A 16,224-nucleotide genomic window follows, 5' to 3' on the forward strand; every position below is an offset into this window, starting at 1 on the left:
TAAAGATTTTCATGCTTTTAAATTAACACTTTTAGAATGAGCAACAGTACGACCCGAAACCTGCCGTTAGATAAGGAGGACCGGCTTGCCATTTTGGCGTGCAACAAAATGACCTATACAACCCACATATTTTATAGTGTGGCAAGTTTAGCCGATTTTTTTTTGTTGACTTTGGCCATATGGGGTCGAGTAGCCCTCAACTCGCGGACTCATCTCGCATTTTAGTGGGTTCTATATTACCAACTCAACTCATTTATTTTATGTAGAATTTAATTTATGCTTTAATTACTTTTTCTTTATTATTTCTAGCGTTTTATTAATTACTTGAAGACTTTATTGGTCACTCGAGTTTTCGCGGTCCAATGTAGTAATCGAAGCAGATGAACCGGGCAACGGCCCAATATATAGTCCGCTATATTTTCAGGAATTTGGACTTTCCGAAAACCAAACCCGACCCGGAGAACATCTGCAACTGGACAGAGAACTTGGTCATCATACAACAATAAGTCAGTTTCTATCGCGTCTCAGATCCTCGGCATTCTGAATTTGTAAGTGTGTGATTTTTCCTCAACCGTTCAAATCTATTGTTTTTCTCTGTATGTTTCATTTTCAGCTAGAAGCTTGGAGTAGAAATGGAATCGTCAATTGCGCTTTTCAATCAGCTCAAGGTGCAATTTCTGAATTTCGATCTTCTGTTTCCCTTTACCTGAATTTTCATGCTAATTACTTTGATATTTTGATGAGCAGGCAGCGGATCCATTTTTCTTACTAGCAGGTCCGAATGTGATTGAATCGGAGGATCATATTCTCTACATGGCGAAGAAGATCAAGGATATCACTTCTAAGTAACGCCATATGTCGGAATATCGTTGTGGTTTGCTTCAAATTAATTTGTGTTCGAAGAGTTCGTCAAACTGATCGTATGATTTTTGTTACTTTCAGACTTGGATTGCCGTTGGTTTTCAAGTCGAGTTTTGACAAAGCTAATAGAACATCTTCTAAGTCGTTTCGCGGACCTGGCATGAGTGACGGCTTGAAGGTAGATATCTGTTAATATTACTCTTTGAGTGTGATTTATTGTGTATTCACGTGTATTACAATCAAATTTCAACTCAATTTTATGAAATGCAAGTTATAGTGAGCCATCCCATTTTCGTGTTTGCAGATTCTTGAGAGAGTGAAAACCACTTTTGATATCCCAATAGTTACTGATGTGCACGAGTCAATTCAGGTTCGATTCAATAATGGAAATTTTGAATCACTTTTGTCCAATTGAGTTATTCAGTACAGAAAAATGTTGCTAAACTTTGTGCGAGCAAGCTCTGAGAAAAAAATGTGATTCTGTCATCTTTAGTATTTGTTGCCGTTATTCATGAAAGAAAATATTTCTTGCTTGGAGCATGTCCCGGTATGTGGAATCCCGTTTCCGAATGAAGTTCCTGTGATACATTCAGTAGGTGTTAGACATCATCCTGTAAGGCAACACATCTCATGAGTAAATTCAAGCTTGCACGGGTATCCTTCTCTCTGTAGAAAGCATTAGGTTAGTAGAGACATTCTTTGAGAGACTAAATCTGTTATGGGCCTAACGTTATTTGGTCCACAATATACAATCCGATTGCTTCCTTCTCGATATTCTTCATGAATCAAACTTTTGATGAAGAACTCACAGAGCTAGCTGGCTTGTGAGAAATCCCGTCGAACTAGCCAATGAAGGAACTTGTGATGCTATGCTATTGCTATCACAAGAATGACTGTCCGTACTAGCTTTCCCGGGAAAAAAGTGCTCTAATCATCCCTGCCACAAGCAGAGGAACCTCCTTGGATAAGGATTTAGATGAAATGCCATTACTTGAATTTTTGGCAGCTGAACTACTGCCACCTTTCCCATTCTCGCAAACATTTAAAATATTTGCTACAATTGTCCTAGCATGGAGTTAAAGAAGGGATTGCTCCAGCAACACTTCCGCTTGCATTCCTTCCCTAGCGTTGGATTTCCTTGATGTTTCTCACTGTCTTGTGAAAAACTGACACATTAAGTCATGATTTGACATTGTAGTTCCTGAGTGTCATGAATTTTTATCATATCGTGCTAATCTCTTTCGACAGTTATGTACCTTTCTTTTAACAACTGATTTTTCTCAGTGTGAAGCTGTTGGCAAGGTTGCTGACATAATTCAGATTCCCGCTTTCTTGTGCCGGCAGGTGAAATTTACTCTCCTTTGATGGACAACCAATCACTTCCTTACTAGTGTTCATAAATTTGGTAATGTTCAGCAGTAGCCTGTAATTCAATGCGGTTTATGCTACCAGTGTCAATTTAACTTCTTGCTTCTTGGAACAGACAGATCTTCTTGTTGCCGCGGCTAAGACTGGGAGGATTATTAATATCAAGAAAGGGCAATTTTGTGCTCCTTCTGTAAGCAATTTCATCCCCGGTTCTTTCAGTTTTCCTCCAAACTTAAGTGGCCATGTTTTGATATCATCTGTCAGCAATATGGTAGTATGTTCAGTTGGTTTTGTAGGTCATGGCAAACTCTGCTGAAAAGATTAGGATGGCCGGAAATGAAAATGTTATGGTTTGCGAGAGAGGCACAATGTTTGGCTACAGTAAGTTCATCTACTTCATTAGCGCTCGGTGTTAGATGAACAGCTAAGATACTCTAGAATGTGTGATTGATGAATATGAAGCTTTGCTGTAGGTCTGATCCTGCAAAGCCTTTTCTCTAAACAAAAGAGCCGACCGATCTCAACAATAAAGTTTCTTTGAGTCATGCACTAAAATTTAATACCTTTTCAGTTTTGTAATAGACTTTTTTTATTGCGATGGAGAAATGTTTCTTGCAAAAAAAAAAATAGAATGGCCTGTGATTGAAACTATTACTGTGGAATTAACATGTTCATAACAGTACTGGCCTAACTTCATTTGGTATGTTGCACAGATGACTTGATTGTTGACCCACGAAATTTGGAGTGGTTAAGGGAGGCCAATTGTCCCGTTGTAAGACCGTCAAACTATGTGCATCTGTGTACATGACACTACTTTTGGCACATTAATGATACACATTCTCTAGAATAATTTCCTTGGCAGCACTTCTTGTTCCTGAAAGTGTGTGTCTGTGTGCTATTCCTTCATAGTTTCTGAATTGAATAACTCTATTTCAGGTAGCAGACATAACGCATTCACTACAACAACCCGCTGGGAGAAAGGTATGTACTACACGAAACATTTGTGTTGGCAGGCAGAATCATCAACCGTGGATTATTTGACTCGTGTAGGATGATTATTTCCAAATCACATGATTAGATCTTGTTGGCAATCTCTCTCTCTTTCAAATCGTGTCCGTAAAATTGTGGTCATTCCAGATACATGCCACTAGGCAGTTATTAATGACATAATGCTTCATAATATCGAATGTCCCTAGATGATTTTCAATGACACAATTTATGAAGATTTGTCATGCCACAAAAAAACACCTAAGAAAGCCGTGTATCATTCCTCTTCTCAAAGCGACCATTCCTATTTTACCACGAGCTTAATTGCCATAGTGATGATTAACATTTCTATTATTTTACAGCTGGAAGGTGGTGGTGTTGCTAGTGGTGGTCTTCGAGAACTCATACCTTGCATTGCCAGGACTGCAGTAGCTGTTGGAGTGGACGGTATTTTTATGGAGGTATAGAATGAATCCATTCTGGCCTGGATTTGTTTCCCAGTGTGACTTTTTCTATACACTATTCTGATAACGGGAAATTATTTTTTTATATGAATTTGCTTTTTAATATTTACTTTTTGATGATTATGCTTTTATAATATAATATTGTATCTGTCCAGGTGCATGACAACCCTTTAAATGCTCCTGTTGATGGTCCAACTCAGTGGGTAAGTTTCAGGCGTTCGAAATATCTCTTAGGCTCTTTTAATCAATCCGCAGAAGAATTCAAATTTAGGTTTGCTGGTTGGAACAGTCTTAACTGTTTCCCATGTTCATTTATGCTATTATAGCCTCTTCGCCATTTGGAGGAACTGTTGGAAGAACTCATAGCTATTGCTGTAAGTTTCTTTTAACTTGCCTTTTATGTTCACAATGGTAGGCTTGTTCATTTGGTTTAACAGATAACCTATTTTGTTGTTGGGTTGGGGGGGAGGTTAATTTGTATTTATTGTCGTATATTTTTTACTTAAGTTGAATCCTTTTACATTCGAAATAGCATGACTACGCTTGCTAGTCCTCACTAAGTGAGTCCCTAATGGTAGTCATGCTCTGGTTTTGATACCACTCATTGTCAAAATACTAACGCTTTTCGACAAGAAATCCGTTCAATCTAACAATTTCTCCCTCACTGATGCAACTTTCATGTGGGTTCTGCAAATAATTTTCTGAAACCATTTTAGTTTTAGATTTTTCTTTTTCCCATCAATTGGATGTCTGGTGATGTGGCAAAAATATTATCCGTGTCTGATACATGCATTTGTCTTCATAGAGGGTTAGCAAGGGGAAGCAACATTTTCAAATCGATCTCACCCCATTCAGCTCGTGATTTGGACCACGTTTTTTGGGTAATATTATATCATAATTGTCTTACTAGTAATTTCTTGCCAGTGTTTGGGAATTTCTTCTGTTGGATTAGCTTGTTTGATGTTTAAAAATTCGTGAGTGCTCGTTATAATTATTGGGTGATCTAACATTCCTTAGTTTGAAACTCGGGAATAGATCGAGCTCAGCTCAATAAAATTGTCGAGGTTGAGCTCAGTTCGATAAACTTTTCAAACGAGCTTTTTATCGAGCCAAACTCTGAGTAGCTCGCGAGTGTCGCTTGGTTAGTTTACATCCTTATCATTTGGAATTTGGAATTGAATGCTTGTATTTGAAATTTTATTCAGCGCTTCATCAACTGGTTAATTTTTACACACCAACAGTCACAATTCTCTCTTTTTTCTCTCTTTTTTCCTCAATCCAACAATCATGTATGGCATTATTGTGCATATAGTCAAATTTAGGCACGCCTGACTGGTGATGACAGTAGTGGTGATTATCTAGCTGGGCGGATAAATGTAGCGTAAGAGATTTCCCTCAATTTAAACAAAAAATGAGATGAAGTCTTGGTTCTTAAGTATCTCTCTAATCATTTTAGCATTTCACACGTAATTGTCAGTTCAAAGTAGTTCGTTATTGAATTCGTACCGGTTTGTGTATTGAATTACAAATGATGCAGGGTTTAAGTTTATTTTTAGACTAATTGACATACGATGTGGAAATCTTTACGACTTGTTTATGCAAGCAAATATGATTTTTAGGGTGGAATTTTTTATAGCTTTTTACAAAAGCCTGTTCTGCAAATTCAATAACTAACGGAGAAAGGGGGTATTTGGACTCAACATAAAATTGGCACAATAACGAATTCGTTGATTCCATAAAATCATCGAAACCGATACAATTTACAATGATTTACTCATTGATTCACATAGTTAAGATTTTCTCCATCAAAATTTCTCTTTTTCTTCAATGCAAGTAAACCAACGGCACATGTTACTAAAACAGAATGAAAATTTACGAGATACTATTCATTTTCATACAACATACGAAATATATCATCAAGTACAATAGCGAAATAGAAATTCTTCAGCGGAATTAAACAAGCAGTCGTACACGAAACCTTATTGGATGCCCCTGGCCTGGCTTCTAATTCTAATTCTAAAATATGATATAAAATAGAACAAAAAAATTCAGACACAAAAAAGCAGTAAGCTTTGTGCTATCCCATCCAATTCTCTAATGGATCACACAAAGTTTAGCAGCATCTATTTATTGGTTGCCGCCACTAAAGCCATATGCTCTATTAGATCCAACACACGGTTGCTGCACAAAGAAGACCAAGATAGTGACTATTCTCAAATCCTGGGGACTTTAATTATTATTTTTTTCAAAGTTTTCAATTGAATCATTATTCGATATTTCAAATCTTACGGTTCAAAACACTCTATTATGCATTCCCAAGTTGCATTATCTCTATTTTTCTCAATCAAATCGTTATTTTAATACATTCTTCATTTCATCCTTTAACTATCACTTCAGTATATATATCACGACTTCTAAGTTTTATCCAAACACATTCAAAAATACTTCCAAACATACTACCAATTTTTTCGCAAAGTTGGGTGTTAGATCAACTTTGAAGCCGATTGAACAGCAATAGTTAACGAAGAGAGAGAGATAGGAACTGCAGGTGCAATCTTGGTCCGTGAGGATATTTGTCATTTGCCCACGACAAATATCATGGGACATGATCCGGACATGCGTTCATTGTGAACAAAATGTAACACCAAGTAGCCTACATATTCAAATGGAGAAAATGTACCTGTAACCCCACTCATTATCATACCAAGCAACTAGCTTCATGAATGACTTGCTAAGACCTATGCCAGCCTTGGCGTCAAAAATGCTTGACCTAAAAAGAACATATTTTTCAAACTTGTGACAAATCAGTTCGCACAGCTTAAAAATAATGAAAGAGATAATGAGGTGTTAATGATAGTGAGATTATATATTAAGTATGAAAATTAGAAAGAACTATAGGAGGGAAAATTTTTACCTAGAGTCACCAACAAAATCATTGGAGACAACATCATCTTCAGTGTACCCTAGGATGCCCTTCATTGGACCCTCAGCTGCGTATCTGAAATTTTAAACCCAAAATTAATTATATTATGAAAATTATCGGTCAGATTTGATTCAATCCAAACCCAATTAAACGCAGACAAGCTGAAAGCCTTAAACAGAACTCACGTACTTAATAGCTTCTTTCACATCTTCATAGGAAGCATTCTTTTCGAGTCTACAAGTTAAGTCAACAACAGAAACATTAGGAGTCGGTACACGGAAAGCCATTCCAGTGAGCCGACCATTGAGTTCTGGAAGAACTTTCCCAACAGCCTAAAATTTCAGTCAGAAGATAAAACCACACGTCACAAAAATTGATGTTATAAGGTTATACTGTTTAAAACATTTCATACCTTTGCAGCACCAGTAGAACTAGGGATGATGTTCTGCCCTGCTCCACGACCACCTCGCCAATCTTTCATAGAAGGACCATCGACAGTTTTCTGTGTGGCTGGAAGTCAACAACAATCAGCATAATTAACTATTGCCTTTAAATATGCCAAGTGTCTACACATGTTTTTTAGTGCTGCAATGCATACCGGTTGTTGCATGGACGGTTGTCATTAAACCCTCTAAAATACCAAACTCCTCGTGTACAACCTGTCAAGGATAACTACTGTCAAAAACAGTGCGCAGATGTGATTAAATTGCCATTGGACTTTTAACGTCAGAGAAACTAATTCTTGATGAAATCAATCTACCTAATTGTACGAGATCACTACTTTTTATCCAAAGTTTTGTGAGATTTGAGTCAAACCTTGGCCATTGGTGCAAGGCAATTGGTGGTACAGCTAGCATTGGAAACGACGTCCATGCTTGTTTTGTATTTAGTCTCGTTTACGCCGACAACGAACATAGGGGCATCGCCTGATGGAGCTGAGATCACAACCTTCTTTGCCCCACCCTACAAAACAAGCTCTAATGAGAATATTCGTTTACTAGGACACAAAAGATGGTGTTAAAAGCTAACTGCTTATTTACCTTTTTGTGTTCTGATGCCTTATCAATAGAAGTGAAGACCCCAGAAGATTCAACAACATACTCAGCCCCATAATCACCCCAAGGAATCTCTGCTGGATTCCTATACGGAAACATTGGAGTTAGCATGCAAGTTCCAACGTTAAACGAATCACGGATAGTATTGTGATACCTTTTGTTACTAATTTTAATCAGTTTTCCGTTTGTTTCCAAAGTGGATTCATCTACAACCGAGACGGTCCCCTTGTATGGTCCATGAGTGGAATCGTACTTTAACATGTATGCCTGAAAGTAGTTAACAGCATATATCATACCGTGATCCTTAAGTGAATAATTCCAAGAAACATGCATAAGTAAGCAAGTTGTTTTCAGGCCACAAAAGAGGTCCTGTATATATAATCAGGCTCCAATGTCAATACTCCGAACCCCTCCGAATCCCTCTTCTCAATTATCCAGATTACAACATAATTCATGAAAGCAGATATTAAAGGAACATGCATGAAAGAAGAACAAGCAGACTGACCATGTACTTGGCATCAATGAAAGGGTCATTAACTGCCACCACATCAATGTCATTCCTGAGGGTTGCTATGCGCAGAACGAGCCTCCCAATACGCCCAAAACCTTCAGGGTTCAACCATCTTAGTCATGTCATGTGTGGACATAATGTTTTCCAAACACATACTATATCTGATAATCATCATTGAATTCATGCGGCATATGAATATAACACACTCAAAGCATAAATATTTACATTCCTAGCAAGAAAAAATAAAGTTCAGACTTCAGAGATATTAATAATGTGGTGACGGTTACAAAGCAGGAAAATGACTAGAATACATACCGTTGATCCCAATCTTTGTTTTCCCTCCACTTCGTGACTCTGATTTAGTCAAATGTTCAATAGAATTAGTCAGGGTCTGAATATAGAAACTATCCAAAAGCAGTGGAATGTGCAATGGCCGAATATTTACTTGGTATGGTTGGAGGAACTTCTGTAGCTGTTGCTTTAATAGGCTTAATCCCATGTGCAGTAAACCTCCTGTACATCAAAATATTACTCCCATATGAATTTACTATTTAGGATAACATAATGCTTCCAATAGCATTTTAAACAACGAATATTGATAAATGACTCAACTGTAATGAATGTGAATCAACTTGAACATTAGTGCCACTGATGCTGGACCTGAACTTCACTACTTTTACATTGCGGCTAAAACTCCCATAAGATACCTAAAATATGTTGTTTGATCAAATTTCTCAACATATCAATAAAACTTGACTTGTTATTCATCCAACTTAAGTAGAAGGAACAAGAAAGGAAGAGTACTGGTTCATGGAATCTCTTTTTTCCAAAAAATATATCCAGTCCTGGAAATTCTATTACAAGTATAGTTTAGTTATGATTAAGAAAAATTCACTCATGAATCTGCACTACTTCCGGAAACAATTGATCTGACAACTGAAAAATAAAGAAAATGAAGTAAAATTAACACCGCTGTTGACCTCACCGTTGAAGAGGATTAGACTTCTATTTTTCATTGATTAATGCAACAAACAGCATGTCCAATCCACTAGCTATGTTTTTGAAACATAAATCATCATATTATTAGTAAACAGGGTAACTCTCTAAAAGCAGTAAACAAGCTTCCATCATGGAAAGATTCCAAATATTGCTCGAGTGTCAATTTTGCAGTATAGAAACGGCCACAGATCAGATCCGTCAACTTTTTCATCGGCGAATGTGGTTCGATATATTAATTAACAAATGGAAACACGGATAAAAAAATCACGCAACAAAGTAATATGTTAGGCAAAAGAGCAAGCCACCATATAAAAAAACACATAAAATTAGCTTCCGACCACAATAAATGCAGAAAAACACATAAATTTTAAAAATATGATTAAGAAATCCAGAAATTAAAAAAATAGCTGATCCGTGCTCTCTCAAATTTTCGTCATTCTCGACGGATCAAACTCAAAAAATCCCGTGAAAAAAGGTGAGCAACATAGTAACACACCACAGATCGATCAGGTGGGCGGTGTACATCGGCATCGAGACCAAGAGACGGCGCAGATCCGATAAGCGAAGAAGAGAACGCCGCCATACTTGAACACCAAATGCACAATACCTAATCTCAGCTGCAGCGACTTGATCTGCTTACGCAACTTGAATTGAAAATAAATGAAATAGAGAGAAGCAAAAACCCTAGAGAAATGTGTTATTTGGCCTTCGCCTTTGACGAATATTTAAATGCTCGCGGATTCAGCAGATGGCGGAGTTTCTCACGACAACGTCATCCCAACCGCGACCACGCCATAAAACAACTGTTGTCGTTTTAAGGTGTGAGGAGGCGTCGTTTTGTGCAGCTAATGACTTTGGTAGCCACGTCGGACTTCGCATAGCGTCTCTTCCTAGTAAATGGGAGTGGCACTTTCTGAATTTTTGGGGCACATCAACACTTTCCTTTATTTTATTTATATTTATATTTATATTATATATATTATTGTAATATTATATTATTTGGCATAGCATACATAGGAATATAATATAGACAAATTATGAGAATCTCTTGATGGTAAAATCAATAACACATGGAGAATGAGAAAATTACAATTTTTATCTTATAATTTACATAATTTATTTTTTTAATCATGTTCTAGTAAAATTATAGTTTTATTCCATTAATTTGTATTTTTTATTTTTAGTAATTAGTAATTTAAATCGAAGTGTAACGACGTGTCACTGAGAGCTGATGATGTGGTGATGAACATTGTCTGATATCAAGTGTATTTTATTCAATAACTAGCCCAGTGTGTTATGTTGGTATTCTACTGGATTCTATAATCTCGATAATTTAATGAAATGTCGAATTATATGAGAATTGAGATTGTGAAATACGTTACATGAAATCGAACCAAGTAAAAATATTGTATTCATTTTTTTCTATGTATCTCTTTATTTTGTCGTGCCCTTGATATATTTGAATATCAATTGATATTTCATTATATTAATCAATGATTTGAGTAGTGATTTGCATTTCGGTTCATCTATTGAAAATCTTTCGATATAAATTTGTTGTACCACATAACCTTAACAGGTCCGTGACCCCTCGATGTGCATATATATGGACTTTCATCCTTTCCATGCCATGTTTAGCACGCCTTTTTTATATAAAAAGATAGAATAACATTAAAGTCCAGTCAAGCAACGACGGAGTTAGGATTATAAATATGATCGGACTATTGGAGTCGTTTAGATTTGGGCTGCAACTCATGGTGGTTGTCGGCCCGTTTTTGGTGGTGTATGGGCAGCAATTTGCTGCATTTTCATGGAGGAGTTTTTCTAGAGTTTTTTAATCCATACATATTATAGAGAGATCCATAAGCCGAAACAACAACCATTTATGTGATCTTGGAGAACAAAATAGACATTGATACCCCATAAATGGGCCCCTCAAGATCAAGCCCAAACCTCGGCCCATCCCTAGCTCAGATGAAAGGTCCATGACAGGCCTATGTTATCTCCTATAAATATCAAGTTTGGATGTCTAATTAAGCAATTCAATACATTATTTTTCAGCAACATCCTTAACTGCTATTTCCACGGTCTTCTTCGTGATTTCAGGCTTCGAGCCAATTCGAAGCCTGCGCTAGGATTAGCGTAATCTACTAGAATCGAACCCTAAATTTTCAATGAGTATCAGACATATTTGACTCCAAATGGCTTTCAGTTGGCTTATGGAAGAACATTTTCAACAACAGAATGCAGCAACTGGTGAGAAGAAGAGAGAACAATTTTCACGTTGTATTAAAAGTTTCGAACTCATCATGTGGGCTTCATTGAATTGGTTTTGGGCCACTCGGACTAGTCTCAAAGTGGCCCAAATCTAATATATAAAAAAAAAATTTGAAAAATTTGGGTCATCCGGACCGTGACTCCGCTCTCGAAGACGAGTCTTTTCTTATAAAGTATTGCAAAAATAAAAAAGACTAGATTCCAGACTTACATAAAGATATGTCGGCAAAGTGGGAAGGGGGGACCATTTGAAGAGAAAAAAAAAACGTGGGTTGGCGTGGAAATATGGAAGACGCGTATTATACGCGTCTTCACACGGTCAAGGGGCTCTATAAATAGAGCTCCCCCCTTCATTCTGAAATCATCATTTTTTCGAGTTTTCTCTCATCTTATAACATTCTATAATATTTGTGAGGTGTTTGTTCTCCTGTATTAAGAGAGTGTGTGTTCTCTTTGGAAACACAGTGAGTGGTTGTACACCGTAAAATATTATAGTGGAAATTCTTTTCATCTTGCCCGTGGTTTTTACCCTAATAGTTTTTAGGGGTTTTCCACGTAAATCTCGGTGTCCAGTTATTCTCTATTTTCGGGTTTATTATCTCAAATTACCGCAAGTGGGACCAACAAGTGGTATCAGAGCCTTGGTTTAAAATTCTTAAAATTCTGAGTATGCTATGTGGTTGCAGCCTAGACTGATCTTCCACATCAGAAAAGATTTTTTGAGATTTTTTATTTAAGGCGGGATAATTTTGTCCAGTCTACTAAAATTGTTGTAGACATAATGGCGGGCAGGTACGAGATAGCAAAGTTCAATGGAAGCAATTTTATGCTGTGGAAAATAAAGATACAATCAGTTTTAAGAAAGAAGAATTGCTTGGCGGCTATTGGAGATAGACCGGTGGAAATTACGAATGATGAAAAGTGGAATGAGATGAACGACAATGATGTTGCCAATCTACACTTGGCTATAGCAGACGAAGTTTTGTCAAGTATCTCTGAGATAAAAACAGCCAAAGTTATCTGGGATACTCTGACAAAGATGTACGAGGTCAAGTCGCTACACAACATGATTTTCTTAAAGAGAAGGCTTTATACTCTTCGGACNTAAGAAAGAAGAATTGCTTGGCGGCTATTGGAGATAGACCGGTGGAAATTACGAATGATGAAAAGTGGAATGAGATGAACGACAATGATGTTGCCAATCTACACTTGGCTATAGCAGACGAAGTTTTGTCAAGTATCTCTGAGATAAAAACAGCCAAAGTTATCTGGGATACTCTGACAAAGATGTACGAGGTCAAGTCGCTACACAACATGATTTTCTTAAAGAGAAGGCTTTATACTCTTCGGACGGCGGAATCCTCATCGATGACCGACCATATCAACACACTGAATACTCTATTTGCCCAACTCACTTCCATTGGGCATAAAATAGGGGAAAATGAACGTGCGGAGCTTCTACTTCAAAGTCTATCAGATTCATATGATCAACTTATCATCAACATAACCAACAATATTCTTATGGGCTTTCTAAGATTCGAAGATGTCTTAACTGCGGTTCTCAGAGAAGAAAGCCGGCGCAAGAATAAGGAAGATAGGTTGGTAACATTGAAGCAGGCGGAGGCTTTACCGATGATAAGAGGAAGATTTATGGACCGTGACTCCAGTGGGAGTCAAAGACGAGGTAGATCAAAGTCGAGAAGTAAGAAGAAAAATATTTACTGCTTTAAATGTGGCGGTAAATGGCACTTCAAGAAAGAGTGTACGAGTATCGAGAATAGTTCTCAAGGAAATGTGGCCAGTACTTCAGGCAGTGGTGAAATTTTATTCAGCGAAGCAGCAACTATTGCAGAAGGCAGACACAAATTTTGTGACACGTGGATTATGGATTCAGGAGCGACGTGGCACATGACGTCTCGGAGAGAATGGTTTGACCATTATGAACCAATCTCAGGAGGATCTGTATTCATGAGAAATGATCATGCCTTGGAAATCGCTGGGGTCGGTACTATCAAAATTAAAATGTTTGATGGCACCATTCGCACCATACATGAGGTACGACATGTGAAAGGACTGATGAAAAATCTTTTGTTCTTGGGGCAATTGGATGACATCGGGTGCAAAACTCGTATCGAGAATGGGATCATGAAAATTGTGAAAAGCGCGCTTGTGGTTATGAAGGCGAAAAAGATTGCTGCAAATCTGTATGTACTTTTGGGAGAAACACACAAGGAGGCAGAACTAGCTGTCGCATCAAATGGTTCATGAGAAGAATTAACAGTGTTGTGGCATAGAAAGCTCGGGCATATGTCAGAACAGGGGTTGAAAATTCTCTCAGAACGGAAGCTGCTGCCAGGACTTATAAAAGTGTCACTACCCTTTTGTGAGCATTGTGTTACCAGTAAACAACACAGATTAAAGTTTGGCACTTCTACTGCCAGGAGTAAAAGCATATTAGAGTTGATTCATTCGGATGTTTGGCAAGCACCGGTTGTATCCCTAGGAGGAGCGAGATACTTTGTCTCGTTCATTGATGATTTCTCTAGGAGATGTTGGGTGTATCCAATCAAGAAGAAATCAGATGTTTTCCAGATCTTCAAAGATTTCAAAGCGCGGGTTGAACTTGATTCAGAAAAGAAAATCAAGTGTCTGAGAACTGACAATGGAGGAGAATATACCAGTGACGAGTTTGATGCATATTGTCAACATGAAGGCATCAAAAGACAGTTCACAACGGCTTACACACCTCAACAGAATGGAGTGGCGGAGCAGATGAACAGAACCTTGTTGGAGAGAACAAGAGCTATGTTGAGGACTGCAGGTCTAGACAAGTCATTTTGGGCAGAAGCAGTCAAAACCGCTTGTTATATTATCAATCGTTCTCCTTCAGTGGCGATTGATCTGAAGACTCCGATGGAGATGTGGACTGGGAAGCCGACAGATTATTCTCATTTGCATACATTTGGAAGTCCTGTGTACGTTCTGTACAATGAGCAAGAAAGATCGAAGCTGGATTCGAAATCCAGAAAATGTATCTTCTTGGGTTATGCTGATGGAGTAAAGGGGTTTCGCTTGTGGGATCCTACTGTTCACAAGCTTGTCATCAGCAGGGATGTTATCTTCGAAGAAGATAAAGTAAAGGGAGACAAAGGCACATAGAATTCATAAACTACTATTTTTCAGGTGGAAAATAAGACAGACGAAGGTCAAGTTTCTTGTGAAGTAGTACCAGAGCACGAAGAACAAGAACATGTTGAGTCTGAAGTTTCCAATGTGAGGCAGTCAACTCGAGACAGAAGACCACCAGGTTAGCTTTCAGATTATGTCACTGAAAGTAACATTGCATATTGTCTATTATCAGAGGATGGTGAGCCATCGAGTTTCCACGAGGCTACTCAAAGCTCGGATGTATCCTTATGGATGATAGCAATGCAAGAAGAGTTGGAGGCATTAGACAGGAATCAAACTTGGGATCTTGTTACACTACCACGAGGAAGGAATGCCATTGGAAACAGATGGATCTATAAGATCAAGCGTGATGGCAATAACCAAGTGGAGCGGTATCGTGCTAGATTGGTGGTAAAAAGATATGCTCAGAAAGAAGGCATTGACTTCAATGAGATATTTTCTCATATGGTTCGGCTTACAACATTCAGAGTAGTGTTGGCATTGTGTGCGGTGTTTGACCTACATCTAGAACAGCTAGATGTGAAAACAGTATTTCTTCATGGAGATCTTGAAGAAGAAATCTATATGCTCCAGCCAGAAGGTTTTGTGGAAAAAGGCAAAGAGAACTTGGTTTGCAGGTTGAACAAATATCTGTACGGTCTCAAACAGGCGCCGAGGTGTTGGTACAAGAGATTTGATTCCTATATCATGAGCCTTGGATACAACAGATTGAGTGCAGACCCTTGTACGTATTTCAAGAGGTCTGGTGATGGTTATATCATTTTGCTGTTGTATGTGGACGACATGTTTGTAGCAGGCCCCAACAAAGATCAGGTCCAAGGATTGAAGGCACAGTTGGCTAGAGAATTTGATATGAAGGACTTGGGACCAGCAAACAATATTCTAGGGATGCAAGTTCACCGAGACAGAAGTAACAGAAAGATTTGGCTTTCCCAGGAGAATTATTTGAAGAAAATCTTGCAACACTTCAACATGCAAGATAGCAAGCCAATATCTACCCCTCTTCCTGTTAACTTCAAGTTATCCTCAGGGATGTGTCCTAGCAGTGAAGCAGAGAGGATGGAGATGTCTCGAGTGCCATATGCATCAGCAGTGGGAAGTTTGATGTTCGCCATGATCTGTATAAGACCGGACATTGCTCAAGCAGTGGGAGCAGTTAGTCGGTATATGGTGAATCCTGGAAGAGAGCATTGGAGCACTGTTAAGAGGATCCTTAGATACATTAAGGGTACCTCGAATGCTGCATTATGTTATGGAGGATCGGATTTTACACTCAGGGGCTATGTCGATTCAGATTATGCAGGTGATCCCGATAAGAGAAAATCTACTACTGGTTATATGTTTACACTTGCAGGAGGAGCTGTAAGCTGGGTTTCAAAACTGCAGACAGTTGTAGCGCTATCTACAACAGAGGCAGAATACATGGGAGCTACTCAAAGTTGCAAGGAGACAATATGGATTAAAAGGTTATTGGAGGAGATTGGGCACAAACAATAGAATGTTCATTTGTTTTGTGACAGTCAGAGTGCCTTGCACATCGCAAGGAATCCAGCCTTTCATTCCAGGACGAAACACATTGGAGTACAATTTCAC

General features: G+C 38.1%; 2 protein-coding genes across 3 annotated transcripts; one reads left to right on the forward strand and one right to left on the reverse strand.

Moving 5' to 3' along the window:
• The first annotated feature begins 376 nt into the window (after nt 1-376).
• On the forward strand, nt 377-4,703 carry LOC140981468 (2-dehydro-3-deoxyphosphooctonate aldolase 1). Of its 2 annotated transcripts, XM_073447880.1 has the most exons (14): nt 377-548; nt 614-668; nt 748-845; nt 943-1,039; nt 1,166-1,231; nt 2,146-2,205; nt 2,345-2,419; nt 2,526-2,610; nt 2,943-3,001; nt 3,166-3,210; nt 3,579-3,677; nt 3,836-3,883; nt 4,007-4,054; nt 4,486-4,703. In XM_073447880.1, the coding sequence occupies exons 2-14, from the start codon at nt 633-635 to the stop codon at nt 4,540-4,542; spliced, it is 873 nt and encodes a 290-aa protein (XP_073303981.1). In that variant the 5' UTR covers nt 377-548; nt 614-632; the 3' UTR covers nt 4,543-4,703. The 2 variants fall into 2 exon arrangements, with proteins under 2 accessions (XP_073303981.1, XP_073303980.1); XM_073447879.1 differs by having other exon boundaries at nt 423-668.
• An 832-nt stretch (nt 4,704-5,535) lies between these two features.
• On the reverse strand, nt 5,536-10,030 carry LOC140981263 (glyceraldehyde-3-phosphate dehydrogenase GAPCP2, chloroplastic-like). The gene is made up of 14 exons (XM_073447616.1): nt 9,665-10,030; nt 8,782-8,876; nt 8,615-8,682; nt 8,485-8,523; nt 8,164-8,264; nt 7,813-7,925; nt 7,644-7,743; nt 7,420-7,566; nt 7,202-7,262; nt 7,016-7,113; nt 6,793-6,935; nt 6,595-6,678; nt 6,361-6,450; nt 5,536-5,861 (listed from the first exon to the last, which is right to left on the reverse strand). Exons 1-14 carry the CDS (start codon nt 9,749-9,751, stop codon nt 5,804-5,806), a joined length of 1,284 nt encoding a protein of 427 aa, XP_073303717.1. The 5' UTR covers nt 9,752-10,030; the 3' UTR covers nt 5,536-5,803.
• Between the last annotated feature and the right edge of the window lie 6,194 nt (nt 10,031-16,224).

The sequence above is a fragment of the Primulina huaijiensis genome, chromosome 7 (assembly GCF_012295235.1).
Source record: "Primulina huaijiensis isolate GDHJ02 chromosome 7, ASM1229523v2, whole genome shotgun sequence".
Taxonomy (NCBI): Eukaryota; Viridiplantae; Streptophyta; class Magnoliopsida; order Lamiales; family Gesneriaceae; genus Primulina; species Primulina huaijiensis.